Raw genomic sequence first — 25890 nt, 5'->3', positions numbered from 1 at the left:
CACAAGCCTATAGCAAAATTGGCTTGGTATTTTGCACAAAAACTTAAACAGATATACTATATGAAACACTGCAAATGTCCATAAACTTTTTAAAAAAGTTGATTTATGTGGCTATAAAAAACTATTATATGCAATTGTGTTGTGAGCAGCTTCCTTTGTACTCGACACTTGTTAAATGTGTGTTCGGGTCAAAACCACCTAACTCAGTAAATAATGGTTGGGAAGAAAAAAAGCCAATGCAGCAGTAAACTTTTGAAAAACATCTAACATTCAACTGAATGCATATGCACATATGTAGCTTAAAATGTATTCTCCATAAAAGGACATAATAAAGCTTAAGAAACAAGATTATGAAAAACTGTTAATTTCAAAAGGGAGAAAAGGGATCATCAAAAAAGTACAGAAACAAGTTTATTCAAAATGCAAAGATAATATATTCAAGCGTATAATTAGAGAGTCTAAAAAAAAGTAAACAAATTACGCTGGAAATAGTGTCTAAATTTTCTCTCAAGCTACAAAACCCTATTTTGACTCCACTAATATTGATAGATACTGTTGACATGGCATTTTCCAAGTAATGCACTATAAGTTGCACAAATTATTTCTCAATTAATGCGCATTAGTAAAATACTAAATTTTTTCAATGGGGGAAAGTAAAGGACTTAGAGAAATTCTTCAGGACAAAAAAATGAAGGTGTTTGAATTACTTTTAAAACTACCCTATGACATACTCAATCCTACATTCATTACTATTGTCCAGGTTTCAGTAAAATATTCTTAGTCATTTATTCTGTAGCAGCTTTTAAAATCATGATCAATAATAATATAATAAGGCTGGAGACACTGTTATAAAAATACACATTGTTTATTCTAATAAAACGAAGCCTTTCCGATTAGTATAACAGTGCTTAAATAGCTTCTACATTTCTGCGATGCTTGAATAGCTTTGAAGAGCTTGTGTTGAACGGAAATCTTGACTTTCAAGAATCAACTTAAAAATAGCCCTACAACCTTCACAGGATTTTGTTTAGTAACTGTGCATAGATTTTGGTGCAGTATACCTAGCCGTCTTTGCAGTAAGCTTTGGTGTTTGAATGGCTTCAAAGAGAAACTTGGCCAGTAGCAATGAAAAAACTGATAAAAATCTCCACTTATCTTTCAAGAATCAACATAAAAACAGTCCTATGACCTATGTAGGATAATTTTTAGTAGGTTTGACCAGGATTGAAAAAATGCTCATAGCCATTTTTTCTTTAGGCTTGTGAAATATGAATAATATGAATAATGATAATAATATGAAGAAAAAATGGATGAATTTTATTGAACAATTGGAAAATCAACTTTTTTGCTATTATCAATATTTTAGCAGCCTTAGCCATTGAGATAGAAGGTCTTGAGTGTTGTTTCAAGAACACATCTGTTTTTTAAGATGGTTTTGCCTGTATGTTCTATTAAAATGTTTGTGAAATTCCTGTGGTTCATGTTGAGAACATGTTCTGCCAGCTTGTAAAAGGCATTCACATCATACTTCAGCAAAACTTCTTTTATAATCCTAATACTTTAGTATTACTTGTGTTTGTTCTGCAGACTTCACTGTTGCTTTAGTAATGATTGTATTGTGTATTTTCTGAATAATTAAGTATAATTATTGAATGTCATGGATAACTTACTTCAGCACCAAAAAAATGTTAATTCTGAATAACTTTTCTTCATAAATATTTGCATTGTTATAATAATTTCATTATTAATTGTCTTTTGGATAATAACAAAGAAATCTATCTTATTAATACCTAATTATGTACATTTAGAATGCTTCATTACTAGTTTATTTATGAATATACGAACGGTTATTAAGATCTGCTTTTTAAATACTGGTTTACATTAACTTAATATTTCACTGAGAGATTTAAAGGCTTTTATTTACACTCCACTGTTTAAAAATGTTCTGTAAATTTCACTAGCTAGTAGTTGAAAGTTTTGTTTCATTATATATATTTTTGTATTAATTATGTGTGTTTTATATAATTAGTACTGCTTGTACATATTCTCATTACTTCAACACCATTTGTGTAAATGTTAAGAACTGATTAAAACTAACTGTAGATACTTCATCACTGTACATACTCGCATGTTCTAAATACCTTAACACTATTTGTGTCAATGTTAAGAATATGTTACTATTGACTGTAGATACTTCATAACTACATGTACTCACACATGTTCTGAATACTTCAACACCACTTTTATAAGTATTCTCAATACATTAGAAACAAATGTAGATACTTGATCTGTAGATCAAGTTAAATCTGACCTTTATACTGATAATATTTTAAGACTATTTTCAATATACAATGTTTGAGTCTATATTTTAGTAAAAAGAATAAAGTAATATGTACTTTTAATTCTCTGCACTTGTGATTGGTTATAAATATGGTTTAATTTCTTTTTGCATAAAAAGTTTTCTTCATCAAAGAACTACAATTAACTTTACCAATACTTTATTTTATAAAAATAAACTTCATTTTTGGGCCCTACTACTAAAACTTTTATGTACACCCATTAAAAAAGTTAAAAAAGGTGATTTAAAGAAACATCAATGAACCATTTAATATGCTATTATCATTAAATTTTCTTCTTATACACTTACCTTTTTCCAAAAGCATGGCAATAACTTTTGATACATTGCAAATAGATTCATACAATCCATCATTCTGCTGAAATTTGTGTAAACAGTCATACAACTGCTTTCCACATGTCTGTAGAACTGATGATAAGGTTTTTACAACATTTTGACACATATCAAAAAGTCCTGTCAACTCCATCAGATTATTATCTTGACTGGAATAAACAATATGTCAATAATATGTGGTAAACAATTACCACTTTTCTTTAGAAGAAAACTAAAGTCCTGGCCCAGAGAGAGATAAAAATTATTTAATGTGAAAAAACATGTAATCTCTGTTTAATATATGAATGTAAATTTCTAATTCTTTGATTTTATCACAACATGATATGACCTGAAAATGATTTTAAGAATGGCTAAAAGCAAAGCTATAAGAAAAGAAGTATTGTGATGTTTTAGTGTCCTAGCCTTGTATCACTGGGAAGAGCAGTTGAAGGCAAACACTAATATGTCAACTTATGTTAACAAAACAAACAATTATTTTTAAAGCAATAAAAGATGTTCCACTGTACTTACTGATAAATGGTCTTTGTGGTTAATACAGAAGTATTCTTTACTTTTATGTCTGTTTACATGAACTTCTTCACTTGAAAAACATATCTACTTCACCTTAACTATCATCAGTGTGAGTACAATTTCCAAAAATTGTGATGGTGAGAATAGCGTTCATTAACTCGTGGTAAGATAAAATTTATAGCAATTTTAAAAGTTTCAAACAACACATATTTAACTGTAGGCACTGGTTTATATTGGGATAAAGTAAGTGTACATCAGTACTTCAACACAAACCCTGAAATGGTTTACAGCATTTCTGGAATTGATTCTTTAAAGTCTGTAAATTTGTATTTTCTTTTAAGTCCTTACAAAAAAACGTTTACAATTAAATAAATGGCCTCAAAATAGAGTCCAAAGTGACAAAACACAGGTATACATAGATCATCCCTACATGACTTTCAATATTACAATTTAATATTATACTGTTAAATACTTACTTGACTTCAATATTACTGTAGACGAAAGTTATATATTCCTGACTGATGGTATGTAGTCTGTTTATGATAATATCATGGTAATGTAGGGCAGGCATCAATGTAGTGTAACTAAGATCCTAGGTCTTTTATACAAGGAAATCCAAGTCAAAACATGTCTTGATTATTACAGACTCTTGCTATGAAATCAGTCAAATTGACCAACCATGTAACCATTTTGTACTCATGTATTTTACAGTGTACCATTAAATTTTAATATTGAAGGTCATGTAGGGAAGATTTAAGTATAGCTGTATCATCCCTATATTCTTGTTTGCATTCTTTTTGGCACTGCCATCCTTACATCATTTTACATTTACAAAATGTTATTTATTAGTTGTTATATATGGAATGCATAAGTAAAAGAATGAGTATAATGAGTAAATCAATTTTAAACAAAGAGGAATACCACATTTCAAAAAATGGGTGAATAATGGATTTTGCAGCAGTTGAAATGTACATAGCATAAGATTATTCTTAGAGGCTGTTGAAGCAAATATGAACAGTCCCTGTTGAGGAAAATCCCAGTCATATATATATATATATATATATATATATACCTACATATAAACATGTAGGAACAAGCAATAATATTAAAATATGATATATACATATACATATATATAAACATGCCATTACACACTCACTTAAATTGCAAAACCACTATTGACAGCAATCAGAAGCAAGAGACAAGAGAAGCAAAATGATCCAGAAAGAAGAAAATTAGAAAGCAGAAGGGAAGGAGTATGCTGAACTCCTTACAACTCATAGGAAAAAGAGTGATGTACTTAGGATGTAGTTAGACTTGGACCAATCCAAAAAGTCATGTGGGTCTCATAAGCCAAAGAAAGAATGTGATAGTCAAATCAAATTTAAAATGGAAAGGTATATATTATTTCTAATAGCCAGCAAATAACGTGTTCCTTAATACTGGAAACACATAGTGCCAAGTCCACATTTAGATGCTGTTAAAGCAAACAGTTTCCATTGAGTAAACATCCAGCTACAAGGATGGAAATCTTCCTTTATTTTGGATAAATATATAGATACACACACACATGCATGCATACTTACTTTCAAGCATAAACAAGTTTAACAAGCAATAGTCTCAATATGATTCAAGAAAGATTGTGACTTAAAAAGGAAATGAGCTCACCCACTAGATTGCAAGCCCATTAGTGGAGACAGTTAGAACACATATGCAGAAGTAAGCAGCAACATGATACAGATAAAAATGAAATAAAAGTACTAAGTGTCATCCATATGCAAGAAATTAAATTTTCTCCTGAGGATAATAAATTACTGCTGCCACAGAGACAGCAGGGTGCCAAAGTTAATAGGATGTAATGGAACTCCCTTTACAAGTTACCATTAAAGCAAAAGAAGTTTATGGGCTTCAAATAACTCAGAAGTATGACAAACAACAGATTTTTCCCTCAGTGATAAGCTCCAGAAAATGAACAACTTCTTGTAAAAGAGTAAATGAACAGTCAGATTAGTTATGACCCAAGTAATAATAAACCATCAAAATTAAATATAACCTATCTAGGTCAGCATAATTAATAAAATATGTAAGAGAAGAAAGGATAATGAAAACACACAAAATCCCCTTTATTTGCAGCCCCAAGTTTCAGAAGGTAAAATTCATCAGGATAAAGACAAAGACATTCTACACAGAAATCAATCACATACATATCTAAACGACTTGAAACCAATATGAAAGGAAAAATAAATTTTGTAGGATAAATATAAAAATGGAACGATAGGCCAAAATCTCAAAAACATCTATGATATATGAGCTTTCAAGACAATAAAAAAGATCCTAATCAGGATAGTAGAAGGGAGTGGAAGGCAGAATAAACCAGATGAATGGAACAAGTTAAAAACAAAAGTAGCCAATAAAGCAACATGATAACAAGTCAGAATGGATATAATGCATTTAGAAATAATATAAATAATCATAATTTAAGCAGAATGAGAACACAGTAATCAACATGATGGCTTTAGGTGTTTATACCCTATATCTGATGACACTAATAGCTATTTCTCGATCTTCATCTTTGCCATCTAACATTGTGTTCGCTTGCTCCAGTCTTTATGTACCCCACTCTACTGCCCTCGGTAATATCTAATTTGCCAAAACTTTACTCTGGCCCTCACACGCCCTCTATGCAGATACTGTATGCAGACAATAAAATCACTTGTTCAAGACTTACAACATTACGGTCACTAACACCAGCTCTTAGTGGGGAGGAAGGGAGGGAGAGAGCCAGCGGAGGTAAGTATGTTTGGAAATACATTTCAGTTTAGGAAAATGATAACTTCCAAAACATACATACCTCCACTGACACTAACAGTTAGAATCCAACATTGAGAAGGCAGAGGGGCCAGTGAAGACAGAGATAATACAGAAAGTATCTGCAGAGGACAAATATGTACCACGTGAAGTGGTTTCAAAGTGGAGAACACCGCACTACATACAGAACAGGTATTCTCTTCAGCCAGAACTACAGAAAATTCAAAAGGGTGGAATATAATACAAGTATGATGGTCCAGTCCCGACAAAACAGCAGAGGTTCCACAACTCAAGTTGGATTTAAGGGGTCATGGTACCCATATTCTATGTTGGTGGCCAGGGCAGTTAGACTGCAGATATATATATCTTTGTGATAGTATTCCTACCAGTAACCACAGAATGATGCATTTTCAACCACTGGATTTATGAAAGAAAAAAAGCAACACCAAAGTGAACAATCCTTCTGATCAACCTGAAGAAGTCCAAAAGGCAACATCCCAGGTCTGGATTGATGGGATCATATGCCATACTCCACCAAAGTCCAGAACTTATCCAGTCTGGATTTACAAACAGTTGTCTTTACTCCTCCACCAAGTGGGCAAGGAGAATTCTGCTTACCCATGGAATTAAGAAGAGGATGTGGAACACTGTCCCACCAAGAACCAAAGATGGGACAAGGTTCCATTTGGATTTATGAACAACATAAGACCTGACAGTGTTCATAAGAGCATCCAAGCACCCCCCCCCCCCCAGCATATAGCTAAGCGTCAAATCTGGACTGGTTTTACGAGTAGACTCCAACGTAGGCTGGTTCTGCTCCTACCAACATCTGGGAAAAACTTCCATGAACCCAGGTAGGAGGGTCCCCAACTTCACCCCTCTTCTTCCAGAGTAGAGAAAACTCAACACTCAGAAAGTAAATCCTCTGTCCACCACCCAAGCAACTGGGAACTGAGTGTGGAGGAAACTGCCAGATCATGATGAACGTGTCGGGAGAAGTCCACATACCCACAAAATATCTCCTGAGAATAAGGAGGAAAATGATTAAGAGAACCAATTAAACAAGGAGTGGAAGAAGAATATGGTCAAGCAGCCAAAAACAATAAGGAAAACTGTAAACATGCTGTATCAACTTTGGCTTCTAAAGATTCTGGAATTCCAACAAATAAATAGGCCAAAGAAAAGGTGCTTCCCATAAATCTCGAAGAGCAGAAGAAGGTAAGTGAATACCCTCCAAAAATGCATCACAACTCAACAAGTCCCAGCAACAGACCAACCACAACACCAAGGCAAGTCCTGAAAAGGACAAACGTGACCTAGTTCATTATCAAATTGTTGAGACAATCGGTAATGTGCTTCACACAAAAGTTGAAGAGAAGAGAAGTATCTTAAAACAGTAGTAAGAGTCAAACAAATCTACGAAAATTGCAACCTGTTAAAAGAGATAACAGGTTTGTACTTGGTACACCATAGATCGAACAACGGATCCAACCTTTAAGTGTCCGAATATATATCATCCTGATGATGATACACCAGGGTATGTTGTTCAGATAAATGATGGGGAGAAGGCGTAACGACACCCTCACGTAATTGTGTTGCAAACCTCCCTGCATGCACAGCAATATCAGGAGAAAGAGGAAAAACTAAGTAATCCTCTTGAGAACGATCAGACAACAAAGCAGGGGTAAACTCAAAAGCAACTGGTTGCATCTCCAAAATTTCACAAATATGTGTAACTAACTGCAGAAAAATGGGCAGAAGGTGGCTGATCAGATGAGTCCTCAGGAGATGAAGCTCTAGTGAAAGAAGGAGTAGGAAACAGGGAGTCTAAATTCTCCCCAGAATATCCATTTCTGAATGCAAATTCAAATCAACATCTCTCAGAGAGATACTCCCAGGCTGCACGAAGGTCTCAATCTCACCTCGAATGAGGTCATGGACAGTTTCCACAGAGAGTGGCTCCCCCCTCCCCCTGACTACTGATAACAAAGATAACACTAGATAACGAAGGGGGAATAGATGAAGGCTGAGTAGCCTCCGTGCTTGAAACCGTTACATGGGAATCCATATCCAAATTATTATTTTTTTACATATATTTGTAGGAAAAAAGAAATTCAATGAAATATATCTCTGTATGAAAAAAGAAATTCAATGAAATATATCTCTGTATAACAAACAAAGAATTCCCGATTATTAGAAAGCGAAAATTTAGAAAATGTAAATCGCAAAACATTAGTCTGAATGCTCGCATTTGTCAAGAAAAAGTGATTTTATTGTCTGTATACAGTTCTTATATACAGTACCTGCATAGAGGGAGTGTGAGGTCCAGTGTAAAGTTTTGCAAATTAAGTATTGACGAGGGCAGTTGATTGGGGTATATAAAGACTGGAGCAAGCAAACACAATGTTAGGTGGCAAAGATGAAGATTTGAGAAATAGCTATTAGTTTCAGCGGAGGTATGTATGTTTTAGAACTTGTGATTTTAAAGTAAATACAATTTTATTCTTTATGGGTTTTACTCATTAAAAGCAACAAAAACTTACTTTTTTTCTAACTTTAGATAAAGTGGAAAATAACCCAAAAACCTCCATCATACTATATACCCCGAGAAATAAAACTTTGTAAAAGATTTGTGATTTTTAGCATTGTTATTTGAAAGATAAATGTATTTATTATCAAAGCCAAATTACATTTGTATAACAGAAAAAATAACACCTTAAAAATACAAAAACAAAGAACTTACTTTAACTGGTGGTGTAGTAATTCTAAGGCATCACTGAGATATTTTATCACTGTAAATATAAAATTAACTTCATCAAATTAAGAACGGATATTACTGAATCCTATTTCATACACACAAAAATGTCACTGCATATTTAAAAAATTAGGTTGAATTATAAAAAATAAAATCCTGATTGTAAAAGTCTACATTACTTTTGTTTTCAATCTGTAATATTTTTTTTTCTGTACTAAATTGTAAAATACTTGTCTTCTGTGATGCTACATTGCAATTTACATCATTTGTGAGTGTATCAACATGAACAATGAAACTTTCCAAAATGACTAGACTGAAAAATAAAAATGATAAATAAAGATGTTTTGTGAAACAAGTAAAGGAACAGTTAGTTTTTTATGAATTTTTTTCACTGAATAAGTACAAAATGCAAAGTAAAAACCAAAATTGCATGAATTGATTGGTTTGTGTCCTTACCAGTTTGAGAATTATGCAATAGTACTTTTAAATTTGCAATTTTGTACATTACATTCTACATGCAAGTAAATAAACTAGCTTTTACTCAAACAAGTTACAAAGGTATAATGTGAACACTGGTCAGTTCAACTTGAATTACTTCCTGTTTTTTTAACCTTTCCTAATCTAGTGCATTTTTGTTCAAATGCATAAGTGCATAATAATAAAACAAAATATCGTGAATAGCAATTAGTGGAAACCCACAGTCTCACATTGTCTTCTGGCAGGAAAAAACTGGTCAACAAACACCTACATGACCCCTGATCTTGGAATTACCTTAAGGGCACAGGAGGTCAGAAAGTTGTTAACTTTAAAGTGACCTTGGGAGGTGTTGAAATTAGGCAGGCTTTTGATGATTCTTCTTTTTATGTAGTTATCCATTTTGTATAAAAGTTAACATTTTCCCAAACTGGAAGTAAATTTCCAATAATACTTACCTCCACTGACACTATAGCTAGAATCCCACATTGAGAAAGTGGAAGGGCCAGTGCAGGAATGAACCATACAGAAAGCACCTGTATAGAACAGGAGTGTACAAAGATAAAGATGGTACAAGAGTGGGGGAACTTAACACGATCCATAGCAGGTATGCTTTTTATCAGGAACTCAGTTCCTATATCAAAGGTGGAATAGAATACGAGTAATTGTCAGTATAGGCCAGCCTCAACCATATAGCTGAGGTTCCACAACTGAGGATTGCAATTTCGGGGTCGTGGTACTTATATCCCATGTTGGTTGCTAGGGCTATTGGACTGCAATGTTATATATACTTTTGATTGGATCCCAACCTATAGCTATAGAGTGATGTGTTTCACACCACCGGAATCACAAGGAGAAAGTAAGCAACACTGAAGGGGGCAAAATTTCTCCTCCACCTGAAGAAGTCCAAAGGCAACACCCCCGTGCTCGAAACCAAGGGATTGTGTATGCTGTACTCAACCAAAGGAACAAAATTCAACCGGTCTGGAATTATGAACATTCATTCTCACTCTCTAACCAAATGGGCAAAGAGTATTCTGCGTGCCCCTGAAATTATAGAGAGGACACAGAACCTGTGCTCAACCAAGGACCTAGGATGGGGACTATGGAGACAGTGGACCTTCTTCCATGAACAACATACAAAATCGACATTGTTCAAAGAGAAAGGCCATGCACCCCCCAGCCAGATAGCTTTGTGTCAAATGTAAACCTGAATTATGAATAGGCTCCTGCGGAGGTTGGTGCCACTCCTACTGACATCTGGAAAAAACATCCAGGAACTCGAGTAGGAGAACCCCCAACTTTACCCTCTTCTCCAAGAGTGGAAGAAAAGTCTCTGTCCACCACCCCAGCAACTAGAACTGGGGGTAGTAAGGACTCCCAAGCTCCACTATTAGAGTCTGGGGGTTAATACACGTTGGGGAGTCCTGAGGAACAGTGGTCTGCAAACTACGCAATAGGTGAACCAAATTTCTTACATTTTTAAAGGCAAACCGACCCTGATTTATTAAACCTCAAAATCAGCAGGGATGGGCAGGATCCCCTTTAGCTTTACTCATGATAGTCCATAATAATAAGGTAATACCATCCAGTAGGTGCCTAGATAGTCTTATGGGACACCCCATTTCTACAGAGCCTGTTGCAACCTGTAATAATTATAGTGAAAGTGGTTGCTAGTGCAGAATTGAAAAGAGAAAGCATACCTGGGCAACAATCACCACAGAATGGGATCTGGAGAAGAATAAAGGGACTATGGAAATAAAAGAGTATATGATTGAGGAAAATATTCACCTGTGGTTAAAATCTGACAGATGTGGTGAAAATAGTTACAGGGGGTAGTCAAAAACCAACAGAAAATTGCCAGATCATGTAAGAAATGAGACAGGAAAGTATTAGGAGTAGCCCACATACCAGCCTGCACAATGTCTTCCAGAGGGCAATTCAACTGGGCAACTATTGACATAGAGATATGAGATGTGACATGCAAAAGATTCCTCTCCTGTAACAATAATCCATTATAGGTCATGTGAATCAATTTACGAAGCCACCACATTAGGATAACGGGAGATAAGTCATGGGAAGTAAAAGGATTCCAATGAATGAACAATCAATTCCTACTACCTCAAAATGAGTTAGTATGAGCTAAAGAACACTTGATGGCCTGAACAGAACATAACAAACAATCAGGATCAGAGCAGTCATAAAGGTGAGAATAGGTTGGCAAATGGATTGGTGGAAGGAACTTTCCCCTTTACTAGCTGCCAATTTCTTGGGAAGAAAAGACCTGTTGGGGTAAAACAGGACAAATGTGGAATGATAAAAAGTCTGATACACATGAATTCCAAACAACTCCAACCAACAAAATCTACAAGCCACTCATAAAAATGAGAAATGGCTGGCAGATGGAATGGTAAGAAAGATCTTTCCCCTTCCCTAGCTGCCAGAGTCTTGGGAAGAAAATACCTATCGGGATAAAGCAGGACAAATGTGGAATGATAAAGAGTCTGATGTACATGGATTGCAAAGAATTCTGACCAACAATGTCCACAAGCCAACAACAACAAAAAATACAATTTATGAGAAAGGTGAAACAAAAGACATGAAGCTAATGGCTCAAAGTGAGGGTGAGACAATGCATATAAACAACTGTAAAATCCCTATTCAGTAATTTAAAAGGTCATTTGGGTCAAAGAATACAAAAGGATTTGAATAGACCTGATAGTACTGAGGATTCAAAGACATTCTGATATTTGTACTACAGAAAAATAGTGATAAGGATGCCTTATATAAAGCTCTGTAGATGAAGGAAGACCCCTCTCAAATACCCAAGTCATAAAATGGGATATGGTAGATACTTTAGGATGAACAGGGTATAAATTCCTTTTAATACACCACTGACGATAAGTATTCCATTTCCGTTGATAAACGGCCATTGTTGTACAATGGAGAAACTTAGTTACATACAGAGAAGCCTTAGAAGTTAAACCCTTATGTCGGGGAAGAGACTGCATAACTTCCAAGCACAAAAACTGAGTTTATGAGCATCTGGGTTGAGAATGTCTGATCTATGTTGTCTCAACTGAGACTGCCAGTGTGGAAGCAGTAGAGGTGGACATTCCTGCAAATACCAAAGAAGTGGAAATCACGCTTGAGCTGGCCAATATGGTGCAACCAAGAGAACTGAACTGGGGGAAAGGCATACAGATGTAAACGTGTCCAGTCCTGACAAAACGCATCTACTGCCAATGCTTGAAGATGAGTATTAGAGACCAAAACAACTGCAGTTGAGAATTCCAATGAGTCGAAAAGACATCAATCATTGAAGAACCAAACTTAGAGCAAATCCATTGAAAAACCTTGTGATGTGGCATCCATTCTATCGGAAGAATCCTGGTTGAGTTGAGACAAGTGATCTTCAATTAAATTCATCACTCCTGGAACATGACATGCTAAAAGACTTATGTGTTGGGAATGAGTCCAGTAGAGAAGAACCAAGGTACAAAAACAAAGGTCTCCAGAATGTGTTCCTCCTTGATGAGAAATCTGAGATACCACTGTGGCATTGTTGTAATGTATCATGACAATTTTTCCCTTCAAGAGAGACAGACTTTGAACCATTGCCCAGTGTACTGCAAGTAATTCAAGAACACTGATATGGAGGGTAGACTCGTCTTTTGTCCAAATACTCTGGAACTCCTGACCTCGAAGATAAGCTCCCCATCCCAGAAGAGATGCATCTGTGAACAGATGAATCTTAGGATGAGTTGGTGGAATAGGTACCCTAATAGTAGTGTTGTTCCAATCCAACCACCAATCGCAATTGACGATGCTGCTCCTGAGTAATGAGACATGATGATCTAAAGGATCAGAATGCATGATCCACTGGTTGTGCAGTGACCACTGAAGGGGCCTCATATGTGCTCATCCCAAAGGAATGAGAGGCTCGAGATATACCCGCATCCCCAAAAGAGAGAGAACCATCTACACTGTAGAAGAAGGAAACATAAGTAAAAGCCTGATGGCTTTTTCCATGGCTTGAAACCTGATAGAGGTTAAATGAGCATGGCTTAAGTGAGTATTGAAAAACACATCCAGATGAATGAGATATTGCACTGGTGACAGAATAGATTTCTCCAGTCTGAAAAGGAAGTCCCCCTTTTGCGGCTTATGAATGGAGAATCTGAGAGTGTTGCTCTGCTAACTGATGGTGACAGAAGGAGCCAGTTGTCCATATAATGATGTGTGCACAGGCCCAAGGAATGCAGATGACAAGAAAAAGCTTGAACAACTATGCAGAAGACATAAGGTGCTGACACAAGATCAAAAGGTAAAGTTCTGAACTGCAGCACCCTTGTGCACAAATCTGAGAAACCTCCGGGAAGATTCTGCTATGGGAATATGGAAATAAGTATCAGTAACATCAAGCTTGGTCATCCAGAGCCCTGGTGCAAAGTGCCATTGTAGGTTGAGAAGAAATTCCATTGTTAAGTGAAAAGGATCTAAAAATTGGTTGAGTCAAGACAGAATGATGATAGGATGCCAATCTCCTGTCTTTGAGTACAACAAGTTAATGGAAAAAAATACCTAGAATAACGGAATCGACCCTCTCTTCTGCCCTTTTGACTAACAACTCTCTTATGGCCTGGAAATGAAGCTCCACTCGCAGTGGACCTATTGGAGGTGAAAATGCAACTGGTTGTGCAGATAATGGTGGAGGTGATGTAAACTGAATGACCAACCCTGAAGCCAGAAAATGGAGTACACAAGGATTCCTGGTGAAAAAACTCCAGATGTGCAGAAAGTGATGTAATCATGCTCCCACTGGAGTCCCAATGGACTCTATTATGAGAACCAACAGACCTGGGAACTGAAGGAGGGGTTGGAAAACACTACAAGCCAACACTCCCATATTAGTGACAGAAGGGAGAGAAGCCTTATGATGATAAAGAAGAATGTAAATGAGCTGAATCGAAAACCAGAGAAAGAACTAAAGAAGACAATCTGACTGAGGTAGACTTCAGCAAAATCCCCAACTCCTCAAATTCCTGAGGGGAGCATTGATAAGCTTCTGATAAAAGTTGGACCAAAGATAAATATCTCAGGACAGTTGTGAGAGTAAGACGAATCCAAGAAAACTGTGATCTGTTTGAAGTGACCACAGATTCCAAAAGGATGTCCTTCCATTGAGAATCTAAATATATCTCTTCCTGGTTGTGATAAGCTAAAGCATGCTGTCGCAATAAAAGTGGGGGACAAGACATAGGTATTCCATTGTGTAACTGAGCAGCAAATCTCCCAGCATGAACAACAATATCAGGAGAATGGGGAAAAACCAAATTGCCACTTGCCATCCTTTCTGCCAACAAGGAAGGAGTAGAGTCAAATGCAATAGGAGACACCCCCCAAAACTTCAGAAACCAACTGAAGAAAATGGGATGGAGGTGGCTAATCAAGATGATCCTTTGTTGAGGCCAACCTGGTAGAAGAAGGAGCCGGAAAAAGCTAGTCTAAATTCTCCCCAGTTGGTCCCAGTTCATTTGCAAAAGCCGCCTCAGAAACCCCTGGGGAGATACCCTCTGTCTTCATGTCTCTATCTCGCTACTGATCATATCACTGACAACTTCGACTGAGAGTGACCCCTCCCGTGGCCATTAACAAACACCAGATAAGCAGAGGTGGAAAAGAAGAAATCTGGTTGGCCTTCTTAGTAGAAACATTAGCTCAGGAATTCATAACCATCTGTACATTCTTTTTGTTAAAGTAGTTTATAAATATAAACAAAGACATAACTTTAGTAATGCTAACCATGTTCAAAGTTACAATGTAAAATGTGAATAATCACCACACTTCTGCTTATAGAAACCCATGCCAAATGCTTTGTCGAGAAAAAGTGATTACATTACCTAAATGATCATTATGTACAATACCTAGATAGAGGGTGCATTGAAGTTTATGGAAAATTTTGCAAGTTAGAATTTGCCATAGGCATATGAGTGGGGTATAAAAGACAGGAGCAAGCATTTTCAATGCTTAGATGGGCAAAGAGTGGAAACCCTGAAGATCAAGAAATAGCTATAGTGTCAGTGGAGGTAAGTATGTTTTGGAATTCTTGCCATCTCAAAGTATTAAAAACCTTGTTCCATGAAGATACAGAAAGATCAACCAATGATAATTTGAAACCACTTTTTATTGGCTATTGAACCCCTTGAGAAAATATTAAGAAAGAATAACTTTAGAATAATATACAAATATCTAAACACCATGCAAAATAACCTAACTTCAAACAGAAAAATACCTGAAGATAAAAAACAAGAAGTTTATATTATACCATGCCAATTCTGTGAAAAAGGTCATGTAGGTGTAATTGGAAGAAGTGTTGACATGAGAGTTTCTGAACATAAAAAGACAAAAAATATGGAACCAAAACAATGCCATTTTTCTTCATATGAGAGATTCTGGTCATCAAATTGATTGGAAATTAACAAGAATATTATACAAAATGGATAACTACGTAAAAAGAAAAATCATCGAAAGTTGCTTAATTAAAAGCCTGCCTAATTTCATCACCTCTCAGGGTCACTTTAAATTTAACAACATCCTAACCACCTGTATCCTCAAGAGAATTCCAAGATCAGGGGTCACGTAGGCATTTTTTGACCAGTTTTTTCCTGCCAGAAGACAACATGAGACTGAAGAGGACACACAAATGTGTCAAAACTAGTTTCTCTAATATCAGACTTCTGACAGTTTGTTCTGTTTACTGTGGTTTTTTACACAAATGTATGGTTACAATGATACAAATGTCCTTTGTCTGTATTGGTGTGCATGTCCTCTGCTTGTATGGTTACAATGATACAAATATCATCTGTCTGTATTGGTATGCATGTCCTCTGCTTGTATGGTTACAATGATACAAATGTCCTCTATCTGTATTGGTGTGTGTATGTGTGTGTCATCTTGTAAGATAAGCAACATGTACGGAATACACCAGTGTGCCCTCAATCCGAATGCAAGTTAAACTTAAACATATACCGGTAATATACTTAGTTTTCATACAATTCATATTCAAATGGAAGAAACATACATAAACTGTTAGAACTTTAAGGTAAAAAGTGTTACTTAATAAATCATGCAATATTTATGACCTCATTTTGCCGTCTTATACATATGAGACATCTAAGAGAATAGAAAAGACAAAATAAATGTTGCTGCCCTTTGGCATTGCATTAAAAACTCAGAACAAATTATCAAAGATGCAAATTGTTTTAACTAATCCAAAATTATGGATTCCAATAAATTCAATAAACCAGTTCAAAATTAAACATTGTAATTCACTTTTTAATAATAAGAATGATTTTACAGTTCCTAAATTAAGTTATTTACAGCCTTAAAAGGACAAAGTTAAGTTATTTAAATTGATACACATTATTTCCCATACTCTTTTTTACATATAAAGATACAAAATAACATTTTATGGTGCTTTTAGCCAAAAATGTGGAATTAAATTACTTTCAAACAAACTTTTACTTTACAAATGTAGAAATTAACTTTATCAAGACCTTAGGATAACTTTGATGCAAACTTCATATCATATTTCAATTTACATATAAATAATAATCCTAACTTAATTTCAACAATTTTTAACTCAAAAATATTTTTGAAACTATATTTTGTCATTCTGTAATACTCATTTAGTGTAATTTGCAAATAAAAATGTAAAACAAAAGTTTAAACTTCCATTTCTGTGCAGCACCAAGGAATCTCACCTGCAAAAAGTAACTAATAAATCATTTTTAATGCTTCTGTCTATCCCAAAGGATAAATTTATATTTGATAAGAAGTTATCATTCCTTGAGTTTATAATTATCCATGCCTTGTTTTTCATATAATTTTCCATCTCTGTTATTAGTTTTATTACTATAATCTTTCATTTTCATCCTTTTATAGTGTCACGGCAAGTGGTCTGAGCAGTTACTTATGAAGTACAGCTTTAAAAGCAGCTACAGGAAAAGTTTAAATACCATTGGATAGAGCAGACTATAATATCAAATAAACTGGTTTAAGCAGTAATTCATGGGAAAGTGACTAGACAGACTTCCTGCAGGTATAAACACAGGAATTTAATGTGAATTTTAGGAGACTTAGAATAAACCACAGATCTGGAAAGCTTTTTTAACAGTTTCTTTAGACATTCTTTTCATACCTGGAAATGTATTCATGTTATTTGTTAGAAGGTAATTGAAATTTTCTTTTTTGACAAGACACAAGATATCACATAATCTTAGTTAAGTTTAGCAAATACAGTTGGCAAATTGCTAAATATTCCAATGACTAATCTTTATTTAATGAATATTATTGTATTGTCTATCATATTCAAACACATATAACTAAAAGATCTTATTATTTATTGAAAATAAATATTAGATGAAAATTTTTCTTGACCAAGAATACTGTTAGAAACAATAGTTTTACAGACTGACCAAAATTAATTGTGACACCGTGCAACCTAACGTGACAAAGGTCATTGTAACAGCATTGTTGACTAGCCTGATAATTAACAAAACAGAGTATCAAAATGAATATCAATGAAGTTGAATCTTAATGGATGTAAAGTGTTACCTCTAATATCTGTACTTTAACTTACCACAAACTTCAAGTATCTGCACATTTTGACCCAAAAGGTGATCACTAACTTCATCTTCCTTTTCCTTCAATCACCACACCCTTCTCATCAAGACCACCACCAAATCAAAGGTAACATGCTAATGTTGTATTATCATTATGGTTTTTAATGTAATTGTTTATGTAAAATACATAAACTATCCACACATGGCCAGCAACAGACATATGCAGATAGTAGAGGTAGCACTGTATAAAATGGAACTTTCTTATCAATAATAATACTAAAATTCAAAGATGAAAGGAAGTATTTGAATATTTTTTGCAAAACAATGTTTCACAACTAAAGTTAGAGAATTTCACAACCTAAAAAATGCTAAAAAACTAAATCAAATTATATTAATTTTTTAAAGCCAACACTAGATATTAATCAGTAAGTTTGTACTATGTTGCATGCAGTGTGATTAAGTATTTCCACTGAGAGAATGAAAAATCAAGGGATATCAGTGACACCCTTTCAAGCTGGATAGGGTTAATATTAAGTTTTTCTCAAAGTTGCTTGTGTTCTTATAAATTAGTCTGCTGATGATAGTAATTTGTGTGAAGTAATGGATTAAGGTACTTAAAAGTAATTGTAATGAAGTTAACTCATTTCAAAAACTCATTACTGAACATACCTTTCAGAAAGGCAAACTGAACAGCCTCTAAACCTGTAAGAGGAAGTTGTAACTGATAACATGATCTTATGAAAAAATCATAATTATAAAATATATAATCATAGAATTGAAACCTTTCATTATAATAAATCCATGGTTTATGAGAAAAAGATAAACATTTATAAAATCAGCTATTGCAAAACAACCCAACTAGTGAACACAAAATAATGGTAACTACTACTTTTAATATCTGAATTTTAATCATGATTTGGTATTACAGTATAATAAACATTTTCATTATTTTATTATTATTATATCAATCTGAAAAATTCAGAATGCTCAATATTACCTATGGTATATAATACTTTACAATTTTTCATTTTACTTCTCAAAAATGTAAAATGAAATATCTGTAATACATGCAAAAATAAATTTAGTAAAATAACAAATATTGCGAATTATTATACTGCTTCAACTACTCACAGTTCTAAAAGCTATAAAAAATGGGCATAGAAAAACTGAAATAAGATATCTTTTTTCTACTTGATGATTTAGTTTCAAGGCTAAAGTGGTACATGCTATATCCAAATGGACTAAAACTTTATGGGATATCACACTATATGTTAAACAAAGTCACAAAATATTTAAGTAAAACAAGAAATACATCTTCAATATCAAACTTCACCAGAAGATCTCCATCAAAGACTTCTATGCAAAGTCTAACATTCTCAGCTCAATCTTACTAAATTTCCCACCTGAGTATGTTCCAGATATATTCTTATATCATTGATTAGGATAGCTAGCACAATGAAAGCTACATACTATATCAGCTGAAATGTATGAGAAGCTCAATATAATGCAAGGTTTCTTAACTAAAAATGTAAGTCTTATTATTGCTCTAATCTTCCTCATATCTTATCATCATATATACATTTTAGCAAGTTCTTAGGTTTAGATTCAACACTTGCAACAAACCTGCTCTGTAAATTGTGTGTAGTTAAATGGACTTTCATTAGTTATTATAGGTTGTTATGGTAAATTATATAAAATTTTGCATGTACCAGTGACGGTTTAAGTCTTCTAACCGGCCGAACTTCTTGAGATATTATTGAGATTGTAGTTGAATATATAACTATTATATGTATATAAATGGTAAAGGTATCCAACTGATGAATCACTGCATTGTTATCATTTTAAGTTTTTGTTTAATGAGAACACATTGTTATCACTAACCAGAACAATTCTTGATTTAGGACAATACCAGGTTAACATTTAACCTTTATCCTACCAGCTATTGATTACGTTGTCAAATTTTGATTATTTTTACATATATAAGTGTACAATTATCATAACTAAAGCACAGCTATAATCTCAGACCCATAGCACTTTCAGTTTCAGAGTTACAAGATGTTCCATTTAAGGAACAATGGAGGCTTAGTGATAAGACAGTGAAAAATATGACCTCGTAACTTTCTAAATCAAAATTTATTAAATGATACATATGTTCAACTTATGTTTCTCTTCAATGCTTTTCATTATCCTAAAGTTTACAATATATACAAGAAACACTCTAAACCATGTGTTCTGTGTAGGCACTGAACTTAGAGGTGTCGGTAGATTTTGAAACACTGCTTGTCCCTTTCAGCATGAAGCCAAACATTACACTTTATGCACATACTTTTTGGTAGGGGATAACCATCACTATCAAAAAAGGCTCCAAATTTTATATTCAAACCAATTTGATTTTCCTCTAATGAACATTTTGGCACTATGGTGGCCAAAGTATGCTACCAGGGACTCATCCACACTGAGCAACTTATGGTACACACCAAATTGTACAAGACTGTCATCCAACATATTGTACAATAGAGAAATCTTCCTCATCTTGTCTTCTTGAGCAAGATTCTGGTTATAAATCTGTTTTTACCATTGTGTTGTACACAATCGGCATGCCCGATTCAGGCTGAGTTGACCAATAATGATGCTCTTCAGGCACACTGTGGTAGCCTGATAGCAGTAGAATACCCAGAAGGTTGCAAATATCTTTTTGTGAAGCATGGAAATTCAGGTTGTTTTTGTCACAGTTGACATACAAGTTTATTTGTTCAGTGATAAGGTCCAACATGCCCATAAAAAGATCCTGAATCCATGACCTATAAATCAGATATTTGGAATTGTTGTTGTTTTCTCCTTTATTTCTGATTATAAACACTTCACAAGAAATTGTACATGTTAACACTTGTAGGTTTATTACACGAATGTTTGGCTGTTGGGTGAGTGCCACTTTTATACCTTCTGATATACCAGTGGTGCCACCCTTCCAATGTTCCACAAATGGAACATTGAAATTTTCCTCAAATTTTCAACCAATAATATTGAAAAACAAAACCATATATGTTACAGTGGCATACTAGCATATGTTAGCCAAATTGTAGTATTCAGCAAAATTAATTTGAGCTCTTATCATTTCTTCATGACACATATTATTCCATGTGGATGAAAACTGCTTTTTGAAATTACTTTTTGTGCATTTATGAAGCTTTTAATATTTGACCAATTTTGTTTATTTCTCTCATAGAGATGAGAACATGTGTTATCAATACACAGAAAGTGCAAGCAGTGCTGGAGTTAAATTTGCAGCTCATTTTCTAGGTTCTTTAAATAGTGTTCCACATAAGTAACATTGGCAGGAAAAAGGTTAAAGCTACCCACTGTGACTAACCATGAATAATCTTTTAAAGCTACAAAGCTATACTGAATTCTTCCTTTATTCATTGGTTTTCAAATTCAAAACTTTTGAAGTCTGAAAATTTTGCTAAATCTCTTGATACTTTCTACACTGAAAACAGATACCTTTTTATTTCAACAACCACAGAACAGACCAGTAAGCTATCACATTAGTTTTTTTCACACTTAGCTACAAATTACATCCTACAAGCTAGAGAGAGGGTGAAGAATTCTACAGGGAAGCATATGAGATTTTACTTTAGATAATAAGGACAAAGACAGCATATTTTGACATCCTGCATCATACGAGTTGATGTGAACTTAAACAGTCATTTCACAAATTTGTGAAACTCTACTACCAACAGATGGAAAATTATTAACTAGACTAGTAAAACTTCACAGTGCAATCTACTAGTTTTCCTTTACAATTATAAACTTTTAATTTCAATACAAATATTCACTTAATAAAAGTAATTATCTAGGTATTTAGGCTTATATAAAGATATTGCTCTTGCTTTATGAAAACATTGTCATGGTTGGTTTAATTCACACTGTAACAGTTGTTGTCAAGCAGCTTTTTAATATTGATAGCATCTCAACTACTATGTCTGTCCTTTCCCAACCAACCTGAAGAGCCCTGGTATTAATCCAGCTCATACTGTAATAGCTGTGATCACATCATTTATTAATATAAATAGCATCACATCCACTACTATGACTGTCATGTCCCAGCTAATCTGAATAACCCTGATATTAATTCAGCTCACACAGTAACGGTTATAGTCACATAGTTTGTTAATATACCATGTCTTCCATATCCCTAGTATTGAAAGAAGTCAACAGCACTAGATATAGCAGATATGGTGTGTATGACATATTATTTTACATACTTTTACCAAAGAAAATCTAAGCATGCAGAGAAAAAAATGAATAAAACATTTCTACACAATAGATAAAAGTTTTCTAATATAATGAATACATACATTTCACTTTCTTTAATGATTTCTTCAAACTAAACACAAAATAAACCATATCAATAAACTCAAACACAAAAAACAAAAACAATAAGCATTAATATTCTAAGAACCATGGGTCAAAAAAATAAAAGAACAAGAAGTCACACATTTATTATTTAAAAAAAACATATGACTATAGACTGGGAAAATTTAGTTAACTAGATTGTATGGTGGTTGAATAAGAGAAAGCAAAATATTATTAATAAGGTGCAGTCAAACTGGACCCTTCTTACTATTTGTCGGTGTTTGGGCCTTTGGTCTTTCTTATCTATATTAATGATACTGAAAGAGAAACAATTAGTAAATTAGTAAACTTTGCTGATAACATTAAACTTTTTGGTTTTCTAGCTGTTGGACAAATATTAGGCAAATCATCTTTAATTATAGTAAGGGCAAGGTAATGTATTTGGGTTAAAATAATTTGAATCACACACATATAGACGGGAACCAACTGAGTAGTGAGTGAAGAAAAGGATCTTGGCACAGTAATGGATAAGACACTCAAGCTATTGAATCTGTGCTCTTTTGCTAGAAGTTAACAGACTTTTAGTGTATTTATAGATGTACTGATTACAAGACAACAGAAATAATTATTTATATATACTAATCACTAATTATGCCTCATTTAGAATATTTTGTATACTTCTAATGAAAATAACTAAAATGATAAAAATTTGAAACTTATTATACCATGAAATTAAATAAAAGAGTTCACAATATCAGTTCAAGCTGTGTCAGGTGATTGTAACCTGATCAGTTGTTTACAATAAGTATTCATGCTGCATTCAATGCCTGTGACTTACTTAGATACGATCTAAAAGGCATTGTAAATTAATAAAATTAAAAGCAAACAGACATGCGAAAAGTTAGACAGGTGAGGCTGTTTCAATAAATGATTGTAATTGTCTGTATAAATCAGCAGTCATTCTAGAAAAATGGATATTATTACTTTATTTAATATTTTTCTTCTCTTTTTTTCTGTTAGAGTGGAGAAAGTAAAATAAAACACAGTTTTACCAAAAAGAATTTTTGATATTCATTTAGAAAGTTCTAGAGCTTAGGTAAATGAAATACAGAAATTGTAAAATTAAAAGAATATTTTTTTATTCTTAATAAGAAAATCACCTTACACTTCAGCTGATTCAGTAAAGATTTTGTAAATTAACAGACAAATCTTTAGTATAAATACTTTACTATAAATCTGTTTTTTGTATACAAGACTTATAATGCATATTTTCATGACAATATACTTATTATATTCAGAATTATAGTACAAATTACTATGTACTGCTTCAGAGAAACAGGGTCGGTCCAATGGAAAAACATCATTGACAGAGAGTAAATTATTTTCTATTACAAAAAAATGGTAAAAGATTATCTTTATGAAGTTTACAAGATGTTATGGTTATATCCTAAAAAATTTGTCCTGGCTAAACGTAAATATAACACCAGCCATACCTTTAGTTGGGATCAAAAACGAATACCTAACACTCTATAGTATATTCAAATAGAAGAAGAAAAATAATAATCATATATACATACAAATTAGCCCTATGTGAACTTGTGATGGTCAAAGTGCAAATGTCATGACCTTTTACAGAGTGCTGTTCAACATGGCATTATGTATTTGATGTCAGAATTATCACTATTTATTTTATTCTCATAGCTGATTTAGTGACAGTTCACAGTAGATTAAAATGGCATGCAAAATATACGGATCCTGAAAAAAAACTGTAGATATACATTCAGAAGTTCTAGAGGTTGCTCAAAAGTGATGGCTAATGGACAAAATATTTTTATTCTTCACATGAACATAACCTTGCACTGATGTCAATTAAGACATATCTTGAGTAAAAATACTTTTGTAACATATCTCTCTTTTTGTACATTTTACTAAAACCTTGCCACATTTTGTGTAGATACACAAATTTACACTGAACATTCTTTCTTCAATGCAGGGTCAGTCCGGTGAACTGACCTTGTGCACACTCAAATAACGGAAAACACTGTGATAACTGTAACAGTATTAATGACACAAGGAAGAAAATTCAAAACTACAAACATGGAACTAAAAATAATTCATTTAATATAAAAGAGGCACAACACACACCAGCCAAGCACCAATGAAATTTCTTAATAATAAACTTACTAACTAAAGTTTAGAAAATGTATGTTCTTAAACACTTACCCACAGGAAAATCATCCAGAAGCCCAAAAAAACTATCCACATCTTTTAAGTCCATAATTTGTGAAGGTTTCCTATGTATTATGTTCTTAATTAAACACCCGAGTATGTATTCATGGTGAACTGAAGAGAAATCCTGAAGAATACTGGACATATAAGAACAAATAATTACTTGTATATCAAACATCAGGCTACCTGTATTAAAACAACTAGTGTCAGGTTCTTTAGAATGCTTTATAAACAAAAATCTATACGATGGCACAATAAAATATTTCATTGCATAGCTATAGGGCATAACAGACAGATCTTGTCATTAATTTTAAACTTTTACAGCAGTTTACAATCTTCTATCTTGTCAAGTGGTTGAATGTTACAGAGTAGCATATTGTACTGAATAAGCTTTAGTATTTCAGTTTTTAAAACATTTAAACCCTGAAACTTAAAGCCGGGGCTCAATTTCAACAGTCACTTAATCCAAGAAAAAATTATCTTAGTTAGTATTACAATAATGAAATATCATGGAAATTTCTAATTCTTTCTGCCTCTCTTTCTTGATCAACAGCTGCCATTACTTGCATGTCATGCAATGAGAACTTCATATAAGCATGGACAACATGCTGCTGATACTCATTCTATGCTCAAACTATTGACTCTTAAAGAGTAGTTGTAATTTGAAATACAGAAAGCAGTAACATTTTCTGATGTTAACTTGAATGTCAAACTCAATCAAGAATGCAGTCTTGTGACACTCAATATTCTGTCTTGTTTCATTACAGTTCCTTGAGTAAATAAATTTGTAAGGTTTTTTGGTAAGTTTATTGTGAAAGATGTATGTTTAATACTATAAAAATCATAACAAGTAATTAACAGTGGTAAGAAAAAAAACCTAAAATGAAGCTCTGCTTACAGCATTGGAAAAATAATAATTAACATTGTTTTTCAAGATATTATAAATGCAGCACTTAGTTGCTTAAAAGAATAATGCTTTCGGGGTGTTTGTTTAAAACTACTTAACATGTACTGATAAATAGTTTTACTGCTATTCTTGTTGGGGTTTTTTTCCGGAATGATATATATTCATTTCACAAAACTGAAAACTTTCACATAATGAGTTAGTCTTAAGAATTTAATCACATTGTGTGAACTTGAACAGAGAAACCTACTTTTTTTTTTGCTAAGACTTGTGAAATAACCTTGTTCTTCTTTTTAAGTGCAAAAGTACAAAATGGACTATCTGTGCTCTGTCCACTGGGAAAATCAAACCCAAGTTTTACAATTGTAAATTCAGAAACTTAATGCTGACTCAAGAAAATACCTTGAAATAACAAACATATATGTATAAAGTGTCAAATACAGTAATGATCTAAAATACGACATTCATATCACTTAAATGTTGGAGAAAACTTCTCTTACATCCATATTTGGTCACCAATTTTGAAAGGTATATCATA

General features: G+C 33.5%; 1 protein-coding gene across 2 annotated transcripts in view; it reads right to left on the bottom strand.

Moving 5' to 3' along the window:
- The window catches only part of LOC106471143 (thyroid adenoma-associated protein homolog), a 239364-nt gene that overhangs the window by 197684 nt on the left and 15790 nt on the right, over nt 1-25890 (bottom strand). For both annotated transcript variants that reach the window (XM_022400635.1, XM_022400640.1), the window contains 4 exons: nt 24443-24585; nt 18533-18565; nt 8751-8799; nt 2648-2838 (listed from right to left, as the gene is read on the bottom strand). In XM_022400635.1, the coding sequence (XP_022256343.1) occupies nt 2648-2838; nt 8751-8799; nt 18533-18565; nt 24443-24585 (416 nt within the window). The remainder of the gene's footprint in view (nt 1-2647; nt 2839-8750; nt 8800-18532; nt 18566-24442; nt 24586-25890) is intronic.

The sequence above is a fragment of the Limulus polyphemus genome, unplaced genomic scaffold (assembly GCF_000517525.1).
Source record: "Limulus polyphemus unplaced genomic scaffold, Limulus_polyphemus-2.1.2 Scaffold110, whole genome shotgun sequence".
NCBI lineage: Eukaryota > Metazoa > Arthropoda > Merostomata > Xiphosura > Limulidae > Limulus > Limulus polyphemus.
Note: the sequence above shows the minus strand (reverse complement) of the source record. Positions and strands in the feature narration are given on the sequence as shown.